Here is a 22309-nt window from a genome sequence, read left to right on the forward strand (position 1 = left end):
GGAGAGATAAACAGATAGATAGACATATAGATATAGGGTTAACACCATTTAGCCACAAAGAAGTAGGCCTAACTGGTTTTGGCTGATAGGTTTATTGCGATATAAAATTTAAATTAAAACTATCATTATTATAATATAATATTCTGTGGTCTTATTAATATTATCATTAGAAGCAATTAGAAACCTCTCTGCACTGACATGGGGAATATTTTGGTTGTTAAAATAGTTAGATAATTTTGCCTGTAAATCACTGACTTATTTTAATAACAGCTTCTGTCTGAATCTCATATTCGTAGCTGGTGTTTGCACAGAAAGTGAACCTTTAATGAAGATTTTTTTTAAATTGTTTTTTTTTTTTTAAATCCAAGGTCAATAATGAGCATCTCCCACCTTCAATATACACATAATTATGTTTAAACTTTAAGAGCGTGTATTAAAAATCCAACAGCAAATTGACTTTGCTTTAATTTAGTGTATATTTTTGCATTATAAAGCATTATTTCCAACCTGAAGTTCAAGCTAAATAATTATTTTAGGTAAAAATTTAAATGCATGACTTTGACTTGCATTAGAAGATTTCTAGACTGTGTTTAAAACGCCAAAACAAATTTATGGAGGTTATAACTAAACATTTCTTTACATGTTAAAGGTTCCGGATGATTCCTTGTTTGTTACACTATGAGGCGTTGCACCAGTTCCATCCAATCAACGCGCACAATAATTGACAGAACACTCTGACAGCCAATCAAACGCCGGATTTTCCAAGAAGGGGGTGGGATTTAATTCGTTGTACCAAAAAGGAGGCGGAGACACTTCCTTTCCTGGCCGACTCGGCTGCGGCGTCACCAGGACCATACGGACAGACTTTGTTAAAGTTTCTGCCCTGGTGGTTCTCCCGGTCCAGACATGGCTCCCAGTACGCAACTGAAGGAGGCAATAGCCGAAGTGCAGGAGGGGATCCGCGCCATCCTGCTCGGACCACCCGGAGCCGGGAAGGGGACTCAGGTGAGCTAACGGAGCTAGCTGTTAGCCGTTAGCATGGGAAAACATTAGTGTAAAGCGCATGGTCGGAATTAGTACGAGCTAATGCTAACGCTAACCTACCCGACTTTACCTGTATTACCACGCAGGTACATGATAAATTTAACTACCCAAACATCCTCCCTAAAGTCTGAGGCGTTACGAAGTGTGTGTGCACCATATGTTTGTGTGGTTTCAGCATGAAGTTAAAACGGCGGCAGTGATGAAATACTTGGTTTTTATCTTGTTAAATGACAGTCAACCTGTCAACCGGTTGATCAGTCTGCTTCTGTGTGATTTGGTGCAGAGCAGGAACAATTAGTCAAGCGACTATTTTGATAACTGATTAATCATTTCAGTAATTTTTATGCGGAATTGCCAAATATTGTTTGTCTGTCTCTGTTTATAGAATTATAAACTGAACATCTTTGAGTTTTGAGCTGTTGGTTGAACAAAATATACAAAAAATATACGAAAATATTTTCCTCTCTTTGGTGATACACTAACAAAAATGATTAATTAATAATTAAAACAATTGTTAGCTGCATTACGGTTTATTAATTAATGCTAGGACAGTTAGTTAGGGCAGGGTGCATGATGGCATGGCTTCAGTTTGACAGCAGGATGTACTTATGTGTGAGTAAATTTGTTCAGGAGAGCGTTTAATGTGGAAGATAACCAGGACCTGTTTTAGTCAAACCTGTGCTTCTGGTTGGTCCCCTAATAAAGGACTAATTATTTTTGGAAAGAACGTTAGGTAATTTGTCAAACAATTGTGCAAGTGGTACAGCAGAGATACAAAAATCCAGTATCACACTTGCATAATTCAGAATTTGTGTTGCAGCTTTGTAGGAGACAGAAGCCCAGATGTTATTACTAAAACATGTCAAAATGACCTTGTTCAGCTGGCTGTGTCGGGAGACATCCCTACATCACATCAGTCACACTGTGCACGTTGAAATACACCGACACGTGTTCTGTGATTACCTCTGAGTGTCCAGTCTCTTGTTTCTTTAGCCTGTGTTGGAATCTGGTCTGAGCCACCTCTTTGTGATGAGGTGGATCATTGTATTTAGAGCTGAAACAATAAATCTATTGACAAAAACAGAAACCCTTAAATGAGTCGATACTTGATTAATAGTTTCAGTCTTTTTTCTTGCCCTGCTGCTTGTTCCAGTATGGAACACATGTAAATATCATATATAAAATACTATGTTACCGTTTAATGCACAACCTGTACTGCTACTACCTTAATTATCAGAAAACTCCCCCTCCCTGACATGACTATATTTGAAAAATTAACCAGGAAACCAAGTTTTCTCCTGATTTGTTTGCTTTGTAGAAAGAAATATTCCCAGTGTTTCATGAACTCGTCAAAAGTGAAGTAAAGTGGACCTCACAGTTAAAAGTCATTTGGTCTGTCGCTCAGGACCACATAGATAATCTCTGCTGCTTCTTCCTTCCTGCAGGCCCCTCGCCTCGCAGAGCAGTACTGCGTCTGCCACCTGGCCACCGGAGACATGCTGAGGGCCTATGGTGGCTTCAGGCTCTGAGCTCGGAAAGAGGCTCAAGGAGACCATGGATGCCGGCAAACTGGTAACGTTTCCGCTCATCTGCTTCTCGTGATCTCTCTGTGTGTTTTCCTTTCTCTGTCCCTTTGCCCTCTCTGAGGCTCTGTTGACTTTACAGCCCTTCATGCTTAATCCCACATGACCACACGTTTCATGTTGTATTTGTCTTCTGTAACATTTGCATCCACCAAACCATCTTACATTGATGTTACAAAACACAAGCTTTTTAAGTAAGACCTCAGCTGTGTATATTTATGCCCCTGTTGCATAACTCTGTGGCTTATTCAGCGTCTCCACATGCCACTGATTTCACATTGTGTTTTTGTCAGAGCTGATTACTTCCTTCATTTTATACCATCTGTGTTCATCCATCTGTCACAGGTTGCTGCTCATATTTATGTACATCCACTGTATAACTAACACAATTTGCCTTTATATAAAACGACTCCAGGTTTTTAAATACACCAGAAGCAGCTGAACAGTGTCAGCTTGTTGTTGTAAAGGTCATGTTCCTGAGGCTCTTGCACCCAGTGGATGAGAATTTCTTGTCGTCCTCTTGCAGGTCAGCGATGAGATGGTTGTGGAGCTCATTGAGAAGAACCTGGACACACCAGCCTGTAAGAAGGGATTCCTGCTGGACGGATTCCCCCGAACAGTCAAACAAGCAGAGATGGTGAGGACTTGTTAAGATATTATTTCTCCCTGGAGCTGTCAAGTGATGTGAAACAAAACAGTACAGGGTGGATTTAATTAATCAAAAGAGAGTTAAAAAGTCCAGCAACACACTCTGAAACCATTTAATGTTTTGGACGTTCAGATGATGTTTTTATGTAGCGTACTATAAATAAACAAATGTGAGAAAAGTGCTTGGAAAAGATGGAGGGGTTTTTGTTTTTCATGCCACACAGTTTGTTTGACTTCCTCTGCGTTCGTCTCTTCCAGCTTGACGACTTGTTGGACAAGAGACACGAGATGCTGGACTCTGTGATCGAGTTTGCCGTCGATGACTCTCTGCTGGTCCGCAGGATCTGTGGCAGGTAGGAGCCGGTGTGAGAGAGAATCAATTATTCAACACCAGAGAGAGAGGATTCAGTCTGTTTTATCTCCCAGGCACGTTGTCGGTAGACAACAGTGGTTTATAATTTGCCCGGTTGGTGCTTTTTTCCCGTCTGTCAGCGTGTTAAATCCACCCGGGCAGGTAGATTGATTCATGGGAACAGAAGAGTCTGGGACAGTGCGATAATGTTGGAGAGAAGTGGAGCGTGAAAGCATGCGATTAAGAGAGAAGGTGGCCTGAAGGGGTTTAAGAGTGTCCTGTGGTGGGAAGGTCACAGGTTGAATCCTTCAAGAAAACGACGTGTCGGTCCCTGATGAAATGTGCTGAAAGCTGCTCAGAGTCTGACTGTACTTTTAAAGTGTGTGGTGAAACGCTACTTTTAATGAATCTCACTGTTAATTTTGGAATCAAGCTAGAGTTCAGTCATGACACTGAAAGCGACTATAATCAATATTTTCATGTTAACAATTGATCACATGACATGACAGAGAAACATCACCAGACTCTGCAGCTCCCTTCAGCTCTACAGGCAGTTTCAGCATCTTTTAACCGATTGTTTTAGTTTTACAGCCCAGATTTCTACTGTTTTAGTTCAGTCTGATCAATCTCATAGCATAGTTTTGGCCATAGCAGCAGCTTTTTTCAATGAAAAGCTTTAAAATAACATAATGCAACATTTAGCAGTTATAGAACCAGATATTTTATCCGAAGCTGTGGCAAAATGTAACATTTCACATAATTTAATAGTGATAAATCACTCTCATAGGGATGTTATTAAGTGACTGACTTAAAACCAAAATAATAAACAAATGGTGTTTTAAGAAAAGTGAATTCATATTTAGGAGTCATTGTGGTGACCAGAGCTGCAACTATTAGTCCATTAATCAATTAGTCGATTGACAGTAAAATGAATCTCCGATAAATCATAGTTTGGTTTAGCTCCTCTGATGTGAGGATTAATGTTTTTCTCCATTATTTATGACTGAATATCTAAGGGTTTTGGACTCTTGTCTGAGTAGAACAAGACATACAGTGTGAATACATGTCTTTGGCCTATAGTCAATTATAACAGGGCAGAGTTTTTACCATGTTCTTACATTTTATAGACCAAATGATTAATTGAGAAAATAAGCGGAGGCTTAACTGATAGTGAAAATATTTATAACTGTGAATTTTTAAACCAATTAATTTCCACTGTTACTGGGGAGGTGAAGAACTGTGGATTTGACACTGTGAACTTTGACCGCTGACCAGTTGAAACCATCTTGACAGCTTCCAGTTTATATAACCCGGCTCTGTCACCACGCTGTGGCTTATTTCGCTGAATTTCTCTGTTCCACTTTCTGGTCTGACCTGGTCCTGCTTTGCTCATGGAAGTTCCACAAGTGGAGGCCAAAAAGAGAACTGAAAAGAAAGTTGCAATTCTTAGAAGTTAATTGCAAGCATCTTGTTTCTTGATGCGTTTCCAGCTCTTCTGCCTCCGCTGAGCAACAAATAACGATTTACATAACAAATATGAAAAGAGTTTAATTTAACATGCTGTGCTCTGATTTGAAGCTGACCCACACACTGAATAGACGGACGTGTTTTCATCTGAACATGTGTCATCGCTTTAGAAAACGTGTGTTGTGAAATCTTTTATCAGGTGTTTGTTATTGCAGCACAGCATTTGTCCTCTTTTCTTCACAATAACTGCTCCACATTATCCGTACGCAACACTGAACTGAAAATACAGATAGTTTGCAAAGAGCTATCTCCCTGTCCGCGGGGGTCCTTTGTGAGGAGGAGGAGGAGGAGGAGGACGGCTGCTGCCTTTTCAAGCCCAAGTAGGACAAGGGCAGTGCGTGGGATGTGAAAAGGACAGTTAAGTAGTTAGTGAGTCACTGTGGCTGTCTAACCCTCATCTGTCCTCTTCCTCCTCCTCCTTCTCTCCTCACTCTGATTTCTTTTCTGTCCCCGTCCTGTCCTCCAACCCCCTCCTCGCCATCTTTTCTCCGTTTCCCCAGACTAATCCATCAGCCAAGTGGCCGCTCGTACCACGAGGAGTTCAACCCCCCCAAAGAGGCCATGAAGGATGACGTAAGTAGCTGGACTATCAGCCCACTTAGAAACCACTTCTGGCTAAACTGCCACCTACCTCAAATCACTGCCAGCCTGGAAATTTGTGACGATTAGGCAGCTTCAGACTAAGTGCTCCGATGCATTCAGGGTGTATAAGATGTTTTATAAGATTAACTCTGAATTAAATTCACTGAGATGTTTCTGGTTAAAAGCCACCAACCTTTGATTCCTCTTATTGAATCTAGAAACATCCCAAAGGAGCAGATCTGCATAAAGAGATAAGACTGTAGAACTGAATTGAGCTTATCACTGCGAGGATGTCTTTTTATATTTTGGACATTCAGTATATTTCCTCCACTTGAGAATGTTTCTGCTCGATTGTGGCACCGAGTGGAGAGAAGCAGTTTGGCCTCGAGCTGAGTGGGTGATTGGTTTATTGATGGGAATAAAACATTTTTACAGATCAAGGTTTCCTGCCGTCTTTTAAAGACCGCCTCTCAGGAAGTTGTTACGCTTAAATATACACTTAATAAAACAAAGCAAAGGTCATATATTAAGTGACTGAAGCTGTTGTTTAGACCATCATTTACCAACTAAATTTATAATGAGCAGCTCCCAGCGCTGGCTGACTTCAGCTCAGCAGATGACTGTAATCGATTTTGTGTTAAAGCAGCAGCTTAATTGCATCACATCCCAATTGACCGTGGACATGTAAAGAATAACTCACCAGACGGCGAGCAGCCCCAGGGTGAAGTTAGGAAGGAGGAGAGTGAGTCTGCACTCCTGTAGTATCCAAAAGACAGGTTTGAAAGAGTCAAACAGGCTTTGTGTAATGCTACATAAAATAAGTGTTAGTGTGAAAAGTGCAGTAAACATAAAGGAATTTGTTTTCATCGTCCTTGTTCAGAGGCAGATTGATACCTAGCAAAGAAATGGTATCAATTGGTGCGAGATGTTTACATGATGTGTAGGTTCTGTTATGATCGAATGTAATTTATAAAGAATTTTTTTCATTCATGTGTGTTAAGAGGGAATGAGATGGTGTAAACAGAAATGTTCAGATTCCAGGTCAGGTTCAGTCTCAAATCAGGCATTATCAGTTGGTTTTTGTTTTCTTCCTCTGTAAACAACACTGTGTGTGTAGGAATGTGAAGATACTCTTAAGTTAAAGATACTGACACTAGATACACTAAAAGTGTAGAGGACGTGTTTTATGTAAGGTAACGTGAGGCCGGGCACTGCTGACCGAAACACTGAATTTGATAAGCGAGCAATGACAAGGAAATAGTGTTTAATGTGGATCAGTGTTGTTGATATCTGATCCACTTTCTAAGGTCAGTGTTGGCACCAATACTGATCTGACAGACTGGATCTGTACATCTCTATGTCATGTGTGCTTTACTCTTTGTATATGTGTGTAAACCAAGTGGCTCACCTGTAAACAAAACACCACTCAGAGCGACACACAATCCTCAGGCTGAGACAGGAAAGGCTGTGGTTTCCAGAGGCTCTTGCTTTGTTGACCCACTGAAGAGACAGATTTCAGGAAAGTAACACTGAGAGAAGGAAAGTGAGATGGCAAAGTGACACTTGGTTATGTTGCTGTGTGAAACCCAGATGAAGTCATGGTCCGGAAAGGGCGCTGACTGAATTTTAGATATGAACTGAAACTTGATGTGGTTCTCCACAGGCCCTTTCCCTTCTCATACACACTACCCTTTTTTTTTCTCTTTGTCCGCCTTCTCATGTCTCTCCTCTTGTCTACGCTCAGGTGACAGGTGAGCCACTCATCCGCCGTAGTGACGACAACGAGGCGACGTTGCGCTCTCGCCTGGACGCCTACCACCGGCAGACGGTCCCTCTGGTTCAGTACTACAGAGCCAGGGGCCTGCACACGGCCATTGACGCTGCCCAGAACCCAAACGTTGTCTTCGCCTCCATCGTAGCTGCCTTCTCCGCCGCCACGGAAACCCCAGCCCGTGCCACCGCCTGTAAAGACCAAGTGTTCTTCATTTAAAAACCTTTTTTCTTCCCTCTCACATCCTTTCCAGTCGGCTCTCTTCTTCCCCTAAAAAGAGAGAGATTATACAAGAGTTGATCAAGTGTCACAGCGGCAACAAAATGTAACTTTGAGGTGTAAACATGGAGGATGGAGACTCTGTGCGGCATCAGCAGTTCAAGAAATTCACCATGTTCCAGCAGTGTGATCCCTGTTGTAGAAACAGAAGGGATTTAACGTGCCAGTAAAGCACTTTTGTTTTCATCACAAATTCAGTTCTAAAAGAAAAAACATGTTTCTGTAGAACTGAACAGTAACGACAAAACAAACTGACGCTTAGCAGCGTGCTGCTGCTGCTTCTGCATTTCACCTTAGAGAAGTGAAATTTAAGGTTTTGACGTTGAGCGGAGCAGAATGACCTGCACGTTTCAAGATTTGCTTTTCACCAGAAGGTGTCTGATAATATTGATGTTTGTTGCATATTGTTTGCCTTTGCTGGACAGGTTTGCTCTTGTTTAATCGATGACTTTGCCCTTTTCCTTTTCTTAGCCTTTGATTCTCATGCACATACAGCAGATCTCTGGTTTTTAATACCCAGTTATATTCTCTCCTCCTTTTACCTCTGTGAAGATGGAATCACATTAGAAGCATCAGACGTGCGCTGTCCAACCTCTCGACTTTAACGTCCTCTCATGGGCTCATGAAATTGCAGTGACAGTACTGAAGGAAAGGAACAGAACAGAGGAATGACTAAATAACAAAACAAATGTTTTAGTTTTCCTAGGAATATGGGATATGTTTTAATCATAATCTAAATCCGAGGTTTTCAAACTGTGGGGCGTGCCTCCCCAAGGGGCATGTGGTTGAAATGGATAGGTACACACTGTGCTCTGAAAACAACAGGATGTAAGTTATTGTAGATTGTCTCACTGATTTTGGCCAGCTTATCAACACAGTCAGCAGTTGGAGCTGCAGCAGTGACTGCGACACGGCTCATTGAGGCCGTTAAGGTCAATGTTTCAAATACATGGGCCCACTCAGGTACATTAAGACCCGATCAGGTAGATAAAATTCAGCGTGACTTCTGCTTTGTGAAGATAGTATTGTCTCTGATGACCAGAGCGAGAAAAAAAAATCTGCTCAGGAACCATAGAAAAAACAGTGGTCCTTGTAACTGCAGTCACTGCTCAAACACCTGGTCTACGCACAGTAAAGCAGACAACACTAGAGACCAGTTTTGTGTTGCTCATTAGAAAATCTGTTTCCCACAGGCAACAGGAAATTGATGATGTCTCAAATACTTCATCCACTAGAGACTGTTCCTCAACCTTTCACTTCAGATGCACTTCCTCTTTTTTTGTTCTTCTTCTCCTTTGTTCATTTATTAGCATAATCAACTCTCTCGGCTCAAGAAGCACTGCTCTCGCTGTCTGAGACTCTGTGAATGACTTTTTGGATGTTTGAAAGACTGCACTGGTTGAAAATTGAATAGTTGATTGATAGGGCTAATTGTTAAATCAACAGGAAGTGGACAACTGCGCCGATTCCAAAGATTTTTGTCCCTATCAATCATTTACACCCAAAATAACAGGTAAATAAGGCCCAGGTTCAAAAATACCAGAGTTATCCTTTAATACCAAAATCATGTGATGTTAACCCAGAGCAGTGGCTTTAGACAGAGTGCATGCTGGTTATTTGAGTCTAGTTTATTAAATACAAATCTGTAAAATGGCTTGTTACCAAAAAAACAGGGATTTTGCATCGGAATGTGAAACACTTTCTTAAATCAAATCCTCAGCACTTAATGTGAAGTTTGTTTTCTGAACTGGGGAATTGTGTTCTCTTTCACGTGTGTCCAGAGTTCAGAGGCCAGTCGGATAAAAATACTTCCACGCTGAGATTTTAGAGTTAAACTTGGTGCTTGTGCGTCGATCAGACCAGGTCTCTCGGCACTGACATCACAGTTTGCATGAAGTAAAATGGATCAAAGAGACAAACTGAAGGACGCTGTTCCTTCCTCAAGAACAAAATACGTCTCAGAAATGTTTTTTGAGTTCAGGCTTTTGTTTCTGCTGCTCCCAGAGGTGTCTTTTTTACCTTATTTTTGTTCCAGTGGCTTGCACTTAAAGTACTTTGTCACTGTTTTGTTCCACTCACAGGTTGTTGATTGATATTTACTGGCACAGAGGGAGCTGTGGAAAAAAATCTAAAATTATCAACACAAGTAATGATTTCTCCTTCTATAACTGACTTGGCCTCTGGATCTTCCTGTGACATGGGGCTCTGGGTTTTTATCCTTGACTCCTCTGCTCCTCCTTGACCTATTCGTTTCCTCGCTGCTCTGTAGTCACCTGGTGTTTGCATTGAGTGAAAACATCTTGCATGCAGACTGTGTTACCTGCACTTTCCCTTGAATACTGATGTGTTTCTATCCTCCCAGGGCTGTTGAGATAAAAAACAATAGCAGATGTTCAGCATTCCCAGCAGGCAGATTTCAGTCTTTTATTCAGCACAATGAGACAATTTCATGCTAAATTTCCCTTGATATTCTGTGCTGCGCTCAACGATGCCTTCAGTTCCCTTTTTTATTTGTCACTTTCTGAAAGCTGTGAATGTGTACATTTAGAGTTTAAACCTGACTGAAGGCCTTTCTGTTTGTGTTATTTGCCCTAAATGAATGTGACTTTTAAAATGTGCACTTTAAAGCCGGCGACCTAATTTGCACTGAGACGTATGGGACTCATTTTTTTGTCTGTCGCTCTTGACAGTTCCAGCATTTCAATGACCAACAAAAAAAAAGAAAGAAAAGAAAACGCTTGTTGCATTTTCTGTGTAATTCACCCCAAACCTTTCTTCCCCTTTTTCTCTCTCTTCCTTGTCTTCCAGCTGGTTGAATCCTGAGCTCCTCCATTTCCACCGAGGGTGAAGGATTGGAGCTGGCAAAAGAGCTCGGGTGGGTGGACAGACGGAGGGAGGGAGGGAGGCGGGGTGGTGGTCAGACAATAGACGGGGACGGGGATTCCTTAGACTTCATAAGTTAAGGCTAATTTTGCGGTGCTGTCGGGCTTTTAGTCGTCAGCACTTTTCTATTCCCTGTAGATTCTGAGAAGATTTGAGCAAAGCCATCTTAATATCATATTCATCATGTTTCCCCTTCTAATAAATATCTTGCTTTTCTACAATCATCACATTATGAGCACAGTATGTTTTTTAACCTAAACCTGCGAAATCTACAAGTTTATGTAGTAGTTGGAGAAATATTAGAGTTAACTTTTTAAAATGTTCTCTATGTGCGTCAGGGGTTTTCAGCTGGTAGTCCACAGCCCCCAAAGGCTTTATGTTATCACATTGTCTGTTCATCCCATTCTCGTAAACAAGATATTCTCAGTAATGCTTGGAGGGTATTTCATCACATTTGGTACAAACACTTGCGAATGGACTGGTTAGATTTTTGTGGCCAAAGGTCAGAGGTCACTGTAACCTCACGAAACAAATTTTTTGCTACAACTCAAGAACTCCTACTACTATTAATTTTACATTTATTTTGTCGTAAATTTAGTTCCATGTAGTAATTTAAAAAAGCCAAGGTGACTTGATTAAAATAATGTGTGGCCATCATGAAACTGATGATTGTTCAGACCCTCTGTGCTGCTGGGTTGACGATGTATCTGTGTGAAACATCCATGTTTTAGGATTTGTAGCAGCATCCATATTATTTGTTATCTACTGTCATGGCTACAACTCTGTTTTCTGTCAGCATCTGAGCACATACTAGGAATTTGACTCAGTTTTTTTTCTCTAAATGAACTTAACACAGTAAACATAGAGCAGAAAAAGAACAACAGCTTAATAAAGTCAAGTCAAATTTGTTTTATTTGCTGCAACTTGACTGGTTGGTGGAGACATAAAACCAGGAGGTATTAATTCTAGCTAATGTTTAATTCATTACCTGAAAATTTACATATGCCACATTTGTTTCTGAGTCTTTATGCAAAATGTAAAGAAACTTTTTTTACCCACTGTGCCCCCAAGCCAGTAAATATGGCTGTGTACAGTCCAGACCCAGGTTCTGTGTCAGCTGAAGGTTTACATCAATATAGAAAGTACTGTGTGGGAGTTATTATCCTTTTAGTGTTTGTAACTGTGGCCTTGCTGCAACAAGGTGACAGTTCTTGTCTGACCTCCTCCTTGTTTCACAAACAGGTTTACTGGAAACTGAAACTTTTTTCCTCCCAGTCTTTATTGAAAAACATCCAACAAATGCAGACTTACTCAACATTAGTGTTGACACAGAATCAGGAATAAGAATGTCAATAAATAAATAATTTAAAACGGAAAGAGGAATTGGGATAAATACACTTGATTAATATAAAATTATAGACATAACACAAGTTATTCCTCTTTATTAGTATTTATTATGATGTTTTGTTTTGTTTTTATATTCGTACATTTTGGCAGTTTGTTTTGTTTTTTTTTGGGGGGGGGGGGTTACGTTTTCTTGTGTTTTTTAAGTTCGACAGTCCTCATAAAATCTTGAAATTCACATATAAATCCAGAGAAATTGACGCTAACTTGTTAGTTTTGTGAAATCTACCGTTAGAAATCAACAAATATACAATGAATTCCGTGTTAACGTTTACAGTAAGCCGTTAAACCGTCTCGTGCTCCTGAGGGGAGGAGGTGACGCCGCGGGGTGGGGTTTCCGTATTATTTGACGGCGTGACGTCACCAGCCGGGGCTTTCCTCCATGACGTCTGGGGGCGGCGGGGCGGCAGCCGGGGAGAGAGCGCGAGGCCAAGCGAAGCGAGCTGCGGAGATTAGTCAGAGTTTCAGCGCTGTGCTCCCGGGGCGCAGGAAGGACCAGAGGCCGCTGTCAACCTGCCAGGAGCTCCCTCCCAAGCCGAGCTCAGAGAGGAGAGAGGCGGGCACGGTAACGGAGGACTTGTTCAGACCCACAGAGCGAGGCTACGCAGAGCGGGGCGCCGGGGATATAGGAGCCGAAGCGGCCGTCGCATCGCTCCACACAGTCGAAGAAATCCGGTCCTGAGCGCGGTAAGTGCCCGGTGGTGAACCCCTCTGCTGCATGCGCTGTTTGTCAGAGATGTGAGGGATTTACCAGGCTCCTCTGCGCGTTTAAAATCACCTGGATTCAAACAAACAGGGTCGTCTGAAGGGGAGCACCACAGCTGTTTGCCTCCACAAACCTTCAAAATAACTGTATTCTGTGTAATTATTGACAAGCATGACAGTCAGGGAAGGTCAGCTCAGACCAAAACCACCTAAATTTTCATTACAGAGAGGAAAAATGTCAGGCTAGGAGCTCAGTGTCCAGTCCCAGTCATGTCTGAAAATAATTATAAACTATAAAAGCAGAATGCCTTCAGCTTCATTTCCCAAGGATGTCTGAGAATTAAAATCCTGCCCTGGCTTCCCTTTAAAACACATTCCTGTCTGCTCTGCCACTCCCCGGTCCCTGTTAGGTCTGAGAACATGGTGTATTTTCCTGTAAAGAAAGACAAAATGATCCTAAATGTGTATATTAAAAGAAAGCTGGCAGCAGAGCTCTGAACAGACAGGACATATGAGAAGATGAACTGTCAGAGGAGGTGCTGTAAAGGCAATGAGCTTCTCACAATCAGGGATATTACATTAATATTTTGGGCATTTACTTCTGTTTTAGACCAGATTTTCTGATCAGGGTGGAAAAGGTGTGGTGAGATATTCCAGCACCATAACGTTTTGGTAGCCTTGTAGAAAACACAACTTAGATAACAAAGATTTTAATAGATATTGTGGCTGTAAAAATATTTAAACTTTGTATTGAACTCCAGGGGTGTAATGTTTCTCAAAATCCAAGGTTCGGTTCAGACCTTGACTTTTGAGCCATGGTTCGGTTCATATCTTGTTTGTTTGTTTTTTTTGTGGGAGTTGATGTTCCCACACTGCTCACTTGAATGTACCCTGGTTATTATTCATCATTGGCTTAATTAAACTTTTACCACAGGTGTGATCACTCGATCACGACTGGACCAAAATAGTCACGTGACACTTGGAGTAGGAAGACAGTGAAATAGGTGTAATGTGTGTTATTTACATAATATACAGCTTGCCATAACTTAAAATGAAATAATAATTTTGTGATTTACAGGTGTCACAATGTTAATTGTGAAATAACGTTCTTGTATTGCAATCCAAGATTGCGAACGTTTGTGTTTTTGGTCAAGGTTTCAGAATTGTTTTACCCCCAGTAAATACATTAAAACGTTGACAGTAAATCAAACAAAGAGCTCTGAATTGTCAGCTGATATTTGGCTATCAAAGACCTATTATTGTTGATGGACTGAATGTGTATGGAATAACAAGAAATTGTAGTATAAAAATGCCCAAAATTCTGTACGTCTGTGGTCATTTAGAAACAATATCGCGTTTTTTAACACACTTTATCTAAAGGTTTGTTTATGTCGTGTGTTAAAGTCGACTTCTTGTTTTCTGATTAATTTTCTATCAGTGGACTGATAAATCATTTCACTTGTTTCTCAAAAATTCAAAAGTAAACTCAAAAATAAACTTAAAGATTTTCTAAAATGTGTACTGTGCGATAATAGAAAAATGTGAAAAAAAACACCAGCAGTCTGACTTTATGCTCTCTCAGTGTTTGACCATTACCTCATCCAGAGGAGGTTTTGGTTCCCGTATCATTATGTGGCCCATGTTACGGACAATAGCCGGGAATTACACGCTCAGTTGTCACATGTACTGTGCCTGTGTCCGTGCATTGTGCTGCCGTTTCCTCTCTGAAACCTGAATCCACATTCATCCAGTTTACTACTGTTACACCTCCTCAGTCTCGTGTGCAGGCCTTCAGTTTGTGTGCGAGTGTGTTAAGAGGTGGTGTAAAGAGGGCTCAGAGGTTTGCTCTTTGCGACTGTAGGCCTGACATTAAACATTCATCAACTCAGCAGTATGGCTCCTGAACGCTCCTCTAATTATAGATGCTCCCCGCCTGATTCTCTTTCTCTACCTCCACCTTCCAGTGCATTGCTCTGGACGACTGGTTGTACTTTGTGTGTGTGTGTGTGTGTGTGTGTGTGTGTGTGTGTGTGTGTGGGAGAGAGGTGTTAATGAGAATCAGTGGGAAATAAAGAAAATGCTCAAACTCTCCATTTGTGTACCCATCTGCATCCTACTGCATTTATCCCTGAAGAAAATAGTGTTCAAGGTTTTCCAGATACATAGACAGATCTGTTGGTCTTTATAATCTTGGTCAATCACTACATTTACATGCACAAAATATTCAGTTTTTTCCCCTTATTCTGAAAAAGACACAGCCACCCGCTTTCAAACTTTACTGCCCCACGGAGGCTAAAGATAAGTGTGTTTCTCCTTCAGTCCAGAAATGTGGGCTTTTCTTTCGTGCACTACGTCTCCAGCCCAGCCTTACAAACTGTTGTCCAGCTGGTTTGTGTACAACGTGCAGCTGTGAAAGCTGTGTTGTTGAGGGCAGTGAAACTGAACCAAAACAGTAAAGTTGTGGGCCATAAAAAAAAAAACAAAACAAAACACTGAGCTGAAAGATGCCAAATGATTCGCAGAGCTGTGGGGAACTGCAGAGTCAGGTGATCTGTAGGTTCGTCATCACCGTTATTTGATCCATTGTTTATATAAAAAACATTTATTACAGTAGCTTTAAATCAGCATTTTTCTTGCTTTACATGACGAACATTCGTTAACTCCTCCTAGTACCTAGTAAATTAGGGGCAAAATCGCTGCCTATCCCAAAAAGAAAATGGCTGACGGGAACATAATTTCAGACTAAATAACGAAGTAAACTGAATCCCAGTTGAGTCTGGATATCAGAGCATTTTCCAACCAAAACCCGAGTATATCCTGTTGACACCAGCATCAAACAAGTTGAATTGATATTCAACCCTGCTTAAGCTGCGTTCCATTTACATCGGAAGTTGGAGGTCAGAACTGGGAATGACGTCACCTACAAGTTGACCACGTTCCAGTTGAGAAGTCGGGAAAACAGGGCAAGAACACTTGTTAACATTAGATTTTAATGCAAGCATTTGAGAAAAAGAAACGTTAAGCCATGAATGTAACGTGAGCCAAATGTATCCCGCACTAGCCGTTGCCATTGCTAGTCATTGTTAGCAATACCAGTTGATAACAACGCTCTACGTGGTATTTTGCATATAGAATTAGCATAGCAGCATGTCGACGGATAAAACCTGAACAGTACTATATGTATGACTGAACACTGCTAATTTTACTCTTCATAGCAGTTCTGTTTTGTTTGTCTCATGCGACTGGTAGTCATTCTTATTTTGAGTTGCTGGTGTTGCTCCAACTTTCCGAGTTGGAAATCAAACTTTGGGGGAGTTCCTGGAGAAAATTCCGACCAGAAACTCATAAATTCCGACTTCCGACTACGACTGGAACGCGCCATTATCACATTTGTGTCGCAGGAGTTTTCACAGAGATGTTTTGGCCTTCAGCAAACTGGCTGATGGTCTTAAATTACTGCAAATTAACTAATGGATTGGTCAAAAAAATGCTGTGTCTTTTACTGGAATATATACTTTAGTCAGTGATAGATAGATAGATAGATAGTTAGATAGTTAACAGTCAAATTAGTTTCTCTGGAAACTGGAACCTACTGGAATAGGATGCCACGTCATTAAAGTGCTGATATGGGAACTGGCCAACTGTGTAGTACATTTCCAAGGCAAAAGGGTGTGTAAACAGCATCCACAGATAACACATTTTCACATGCACATGCACGCTCAAACATGCGCACACAGATATTTTATTATTTGGCGTGCACTTTTGGGGCGTTGAAGGATGTGAAAGTCTTAGGGTGAGCTGCATTTTACCAGATGTTTGGGTTGTTTTCTGGGGGAGAGGTTATGTAGACACACACACACACACACACACATTGGCTGACAGTGTGTGTGTCTGAGCTGGATTCCTGGGAAGAGCAGGCCATCCTAACAACCAGACATGTGGTTGTCAGGGTGGTTTTTCCACAGAATAATACCTCCATTATCTGTGATATCACTATTATCAACTTCCACCCACATTCACATGCCAAAATCAAATCACTTTGCTTACAAAATAACAGTGTATCTACAGCATTTGTATTTGGGAGGCTCTGCTACTCAGAGAGTGTGTACTGTATATGTGTGAAATATTGACAGTAAACCATAAGTACTTCATGTTTTGTGTGACAGAAACTTCAGGCTTTGTTTGAGTGAAAATATCTTTGTTTGAAGAGTTGCTTTCATCCAACAGGTTTACTGTAAGTGATGATTATCTCACGGACGAAAAGCATTAGTGAAAGTGAAACGGCTTCATTTTTAAAATGTTTTTATGTTCGAGGCAGCCCACGCCTACTTTCAGAGCACATTAATCTTATAAGGTGTGACAATCTTATCTGCCAATCTTCTCTGATGGCAGATTGATCTGTCCCAACAGATGCGGTTTACGGAACTTTTCTTCTTCTTGATGACAAGGTAAAGCTATTGATGGTGGACTGATAGAGGCATTTTGACGCAATTTAATTTAAAAAGGAAAGTTTGATGTTGCGTAACACGTCTTCCTGTGACCGGATCTGGTACCATGTGGTTAAGAAATAGCTGTGTGAAATTAATGGCGAACAGGCAGGAAAAAAGAGACACAAAAGATTGCTGTTGTGACCCTAGACTCTCATGCCTGTATGTCAACTTTTAATCATTGTTTATTCACCTTTACATGTGCTTATAGCATCTCGTGTAGCACTGTTGGTAACCAGCTTCTGGCTTCTGTAGCTTTACGGTTCAAGTAAAGATATGCGAGTTCTCAGCAAGAAAGCAAATTACTATATTTATTAGTATGTTGAACTACTCCTCTAAAGGCAGATGTTGAGGTGTTACTAAAGAGCAAACAAGATTTAATGGAATACTTGAGCAATAAGTGAAAATTTGTCATGATTGTTTTATATTATTATTACGTTCAGAGGAGCATGTACACATGTTGTGACAGAGAGTGTTTCTAAATCACTGGTTTACGTTGATGGTTTTGGTTTTTAAATATTGATTTTGTGCAGTTGTGAGAACATGAAAGTTATTCCCGAACTTGGGGAAAGTAAAAACACATGAACCAGACAGTCTATTTTCTATCCACTAAAACCCCGGAGTTGGACTGAGCAGGTCTTAGGTGTGAATATTTAAAATGTGTGCATGTTGAAACAAGGGCATGGCCTTTCTGAAATCATTCATTTAAAATAAAAGATGCCGGATTTGTGTGGTGGTGTGATGAAAGCAGCTGTGTGGGAGGAGGCTGCAGTGAAGTCACCTCGAACACAGTGAATCGACTCTGAAGCATGAGGCTGGCACTTGGTCCTTTGTGCTCTAATGTGTCATTATAACCCCGTTAATCAGTCGTGATTTTTGATATGTGACTCAGTCGGTCCTTCTGCTCACTGGAAGTAGCCTTGACTTGTGCATGTGTGTGTTCCTGTATTCCTTATACGAGAACCAAATGTTCTCACAGATACAGAGATCCTCCAAACTGAGGACATTTTGCTCGACCTCACTTCTTTTTAAAGGAACATTTAGCCACTAATAATGTGGATGTGCAGTCTGTGCTGATGATCTATGTGGTCCATTAAAGCTATAACTGCCTCAGGGCTGGACGATGCCTAACAACAGAGCAACGGCTACTTAAGTGCCGCTGGGAAAGTGCAGCTGAGACAATAAAATCCTCATAATAACGGGTCACTAACTTTCATTACCTACACCAGATGTGAAAATGTGGGTCCTTTTGTAGTTACAGCTGGAGACAGAGGTCTTCCAAGAATCTTACCCACACCAGTTCAAATGGAAATATCATTTTCAAGCCACTGCTTTCATGTAATGCAAGCATCCTCTCAGGGGCTTTTGATGCTTCAGTGAAAGTAGCATCTTGAATATTATATTGCAGCATAAGAGTTAACAATTGGATTATGTAGCAGGAGTAAGTTTCTATTAGATAGTTTGATCCTATTTTACATCCTGAAAAGAAAAATGCATTGAACTTAAGCTGCTGTTCTTTGTGAAGAAACACACTATAAACCTTTGAGTCACATGTCAGACCTGCAGTGTTTTATTTTTTAATAAATAAGGGGCAAAATCATTGCCCATCCTGAAGAGAAAATGGCTGACATGAGCACAGTGTCAGACTGAGTAATGAAGTGAGTTAAAGGCCAGTCAGCCCATATCTGGACTGATATCACAGTAATACTAACAAATATATTTTGGCCCTCAGCCACTTGGCTGATTATCTTAAATTTTCTGTTACTCAGCTAATGGAATGGTCAAAAAAATCATGATTAGAGTTAAGAGTTTTAGTCATTTAAAATCCTAGTAGACTGACAGATAAGGAAGATTAGAGTCGTGCTAGTTTCTGCAACAGTGCATGCAGCATCATTTAAGTGCTGATATGGAAACTGGCCAACAGTGTAGTACATTTCCAAAACAAAAGGGTGCGTAAACATCATCAGCAGCTAACACATCTTCACCCACACACGCACACATTTTATATATATTTCATGCTATTCAAATTCATCTAGTGTGCAGTTTTTCAGAGAAGGAAGCAAAATTTCACCAGAAGCTTGGATGGATGGCAGATCGTCATTTAATGGGAACTGCAGTGCTGTAAAATAACCAGCATGTGTTGGCATCAGGTAGTTTCCTGCTTTTCATGTTGTACAAAGTCCGGCTGTAGCCAAAAGTATGGATTGAGACATAATCAAAGGCAGAACCAAGACAGAAAGGGTTAATAAGCATCAAATATTTTGTCTAGAGAGAATCAGTGTTGTAGTTAGTGAAGCAAAAATATGACTTTTCAAAAACATGTGCAGTAAACTGAGAAAAGAGGAACAAATGTGAAGAAAGCTGGCTCTAAAGTTGTATAGAATCTATTTGCAACATATTTTTTAAACTGAAAAAGCACAAGTTATAAGAATAGAGAAAAAAATAAGTTAATTTATTCAAGAGATGGACATTTTGTGCAGTTTTGAGGTACTTCAGTATTTCCTTTTCAAAGGGAAATTTAGTACTTTTTGACAGCTGTATTTACTGGTTACTTTGAGAAAGAGATCTGGGACATTGTTGTCCAAACTGTTGACCAACAGAATAAAATTAGCTCCACTGTAAGTTCAGCTTGTTTATTAATAAGTACATTTTACTAATATCATCTCTGTAGTTTTGACACTGTGGTACTGATACTTTACTTAAAGTTTATTTCTGGTTTATTTCAAGTTGAAGTATTTGCCATAAATGTGGCTATTGCGGTTTCCCATAATGACTGTTACTAGCGGCTATGATCTATGTTTACTCTTGTGAAACTCAAGAGACAAATGTCTGAAATGTTTATGTGGAAAACTGCTGAAAGTTGTTTGACTGCCCCAATATATGCTGTTTTTCTGTTAATCCTTATCTCTTCAAATCTCAACAAAGTTAGCACGACCAGCAGAACCAAAATAACCACATATATGGGAAAAACACAGAGCTGAAATAAATTGGAATTATCCTTTAATAAACAGACGCATCCTCTGCCACATGTCAAGCACCACATGGTCCTTGTTTAGCTGCAGTTTCTGTGTAAAAGCTTAAAATACAAGGAGGGAGACAGAAACTGAGAGGCGTCTTTACAGCAGGGTTTTACTTTGTTACCCCACTGCCTTTTAGCTGATTGTCTCTAATTACCCCCCCCTGCACATACACATAATGCATTATTAGTTCCTGGTTGAGTAGGAGACCACCTGTTCAGTTCAGAGACCGGCAGCCCCCCCCAGCTCTCTGATTAGCAGGGTTTTAGTCAGTATCAAACGGGTGAACAGTCTGAGCCGCGGCCTCTGCTGGACCTCAGCTCTCTGTGGATCCCCTCGTGTCAGTTTAGATTGGAGGCTTTTAGCTGAGGCTCTTATCCAAAGTGATGAGACGCTCTTGAACACAACAACAGGATAATCAGTTTAGTCTCATTTGGTGAAACATCAGAAAGAGAAATGTTCCAAGAGTTAGATGTTTTTGTTTTGTCTGACTGCTAAACTCTAAGCTTTTTGTCATGTATGCGTTGGTTGAGTGATATAAGAGTGGATAGTGATAAACTGGTTTGCAGAGGTATGATTTTTTCTCTGCTTAGTCAGATATAATGGCAGCATGTTAAACCTGAACTGAAACCTTAAACCCACCTTATTACATTATGGGTGAAGCTGCATGCATGTGCGTCCATGTGGGCGCGCATGTCACATTTTAGGTTTTTAGCTGTGCTCAGTTCCTCGAGCACGTCTTCAGCTCCAGTAACAACTGAAGTAGGAAGAGCAAAGTTCGGAGCGACCCTGAAGATTTTCCTTGGAATCTGCAATGGCAACAAACAGGACTGAAGTTCTTAGGAAACACAGGCCTCAGGACTTTTCATTAAAAAAATATGTTGGCAGAAATACAGGATGGGAGGAAACATCAAACTACCATGATTTGATTATGTGCCTGGAGAAGGCATTAGTGTGTCACTGACAGCAGTGGAAAGTAATGAAGTACATTTACTCAACTACTACATTTATGTTTAACCTCGAGGTTCTTTTACTTTTCTGTTCACTACATTTCAGTACATAAATATTGTTCTATTTACTCAGCTATGTTTATTTAGGAGCTATAGTTACTAGTTACTTTAAAACTCAACTAACCAGTGTTATAATCAAGCCACCAGTCCTCGAGTTCGAGTCAAGTCTCGAGTCCCCAGAGCGCTTGAGTCTGACTCTGTTACTGTTACTGTGTTAAATGTATCTTATGCTACATAATTATGGCCTATTACAAAAAAAATTACAAAAAAAGTTTGAGTCCTTGTCTCCAACTTGTGTTTCCGAATGCAGTTATTGCTCGAGTCCAAGTCCGAGTCATCCTGCTAAAGAAAGTAAGAACCCAATAGATCGCTTTTATTTTTCATTTCTATTCAGTGTAAAAGTGCTGTGTTACCCTAGACAGACAGTTTTTCTAAATCCAGTGCAGCCAGTTAAATATTTCAGGAGATAAACAGGTGGATCTGACGTTAACGTCACATAAATCTTCACTGAGCAGTTTTACCTCGATTACATCGTTAACCTCGCATGGAACTTTGAAGTGTTGAGGCGGCCAGGTCTGTACATGTGTGTGGATGTTTAACTGACTAAGTTCACCTCAGTGTGTGTGTGTGTGTGTGTGTGTGTGTGTGTGTGTGTGTGTGTGTGTGTGTGTGTGTGTGTGTGGATCCTGTGCAGACGAGTCGAGGCTGGCAGTGAATCATCTCGTTGCATAACAGCAATCAGCTCTCACAGCAGAACACCTGTAGCACACAGCTGATTACTGTGAAGCTGTGTGTGTGTGTGTGTATGTGTGTGTGTGTGTGTGTCGTCAATCTTTCTTCATTATGGCCTCTTTCTAATGTAGAACATCCTGTCAGTGGAGCCCACGCTGGCTGATTCAGTTCTTATTAAATATATATTTCTCTTGAATGATTCTCTTCTGCTTATGTGTCAATATTAACTTGTTTTACTGGACAGTTTATTTTTCTTTTAGTCATTGTAAACTGGTCAAATGCTTC

The 22309-nt window shown here is 40.7% G+C and overlaps 2 protein-coding genes across 2 annotated transcripts in view; both read left to right on the forward strand.

Annotated features, from left to right (window-relative positions):
* Positions 1 to 803: 803 nt before the first annotated feature.
* Positions 804 to 10896, forward strand: ak2 (adenylate kinase 2). Its single transcript, XM_018674140.2, is given in 8 exon segments — positions 804 to 1005; positions 2490 to 2552; positions 2554 to 2616; positions 3154 to 3264; positions 3534 to 3628; positions 5655 to 5727; positions 7481 to 7700; positions 10595 to 10896. Coding segments are annotated over 8 exon segments (732 nt in total). The 5' UTR covers positions 804 to 906; the 3' UTR covers positions 10603 to 10896.
* Positions 10897 to 12463: 1567 nt separating this feature from the next.
* Positions 12464 to 22309, forward strand: part of rnf19b (ring finger protein 19B) — a 39103-nt gene continuing 29257 nt past the window's right edge. Inside the window, exon 1 of the mRNA XM_018674139.2 lies at positions 12464 to 12760. The gene's annotated coding sequence lies outside the window, so the exon portion shown is untranslated. The remainder of the gene's footprint in view (positions 12761 to 22309) is intronic.

This window comes from Lates calcarifer, linkage group LG3 (genome assembly GCF_001640805.2).
Source record: "Lates calcarifer isolate ASB-BC8 linkage group LG3, TLL_Latcal_v3, whole genome shotgun sequence".
Lineage (NCBI taxonomy): Eukaryota > Metazoa > Chordata > Actinopteri > Centropomidae > Lates > Lates calcarifer.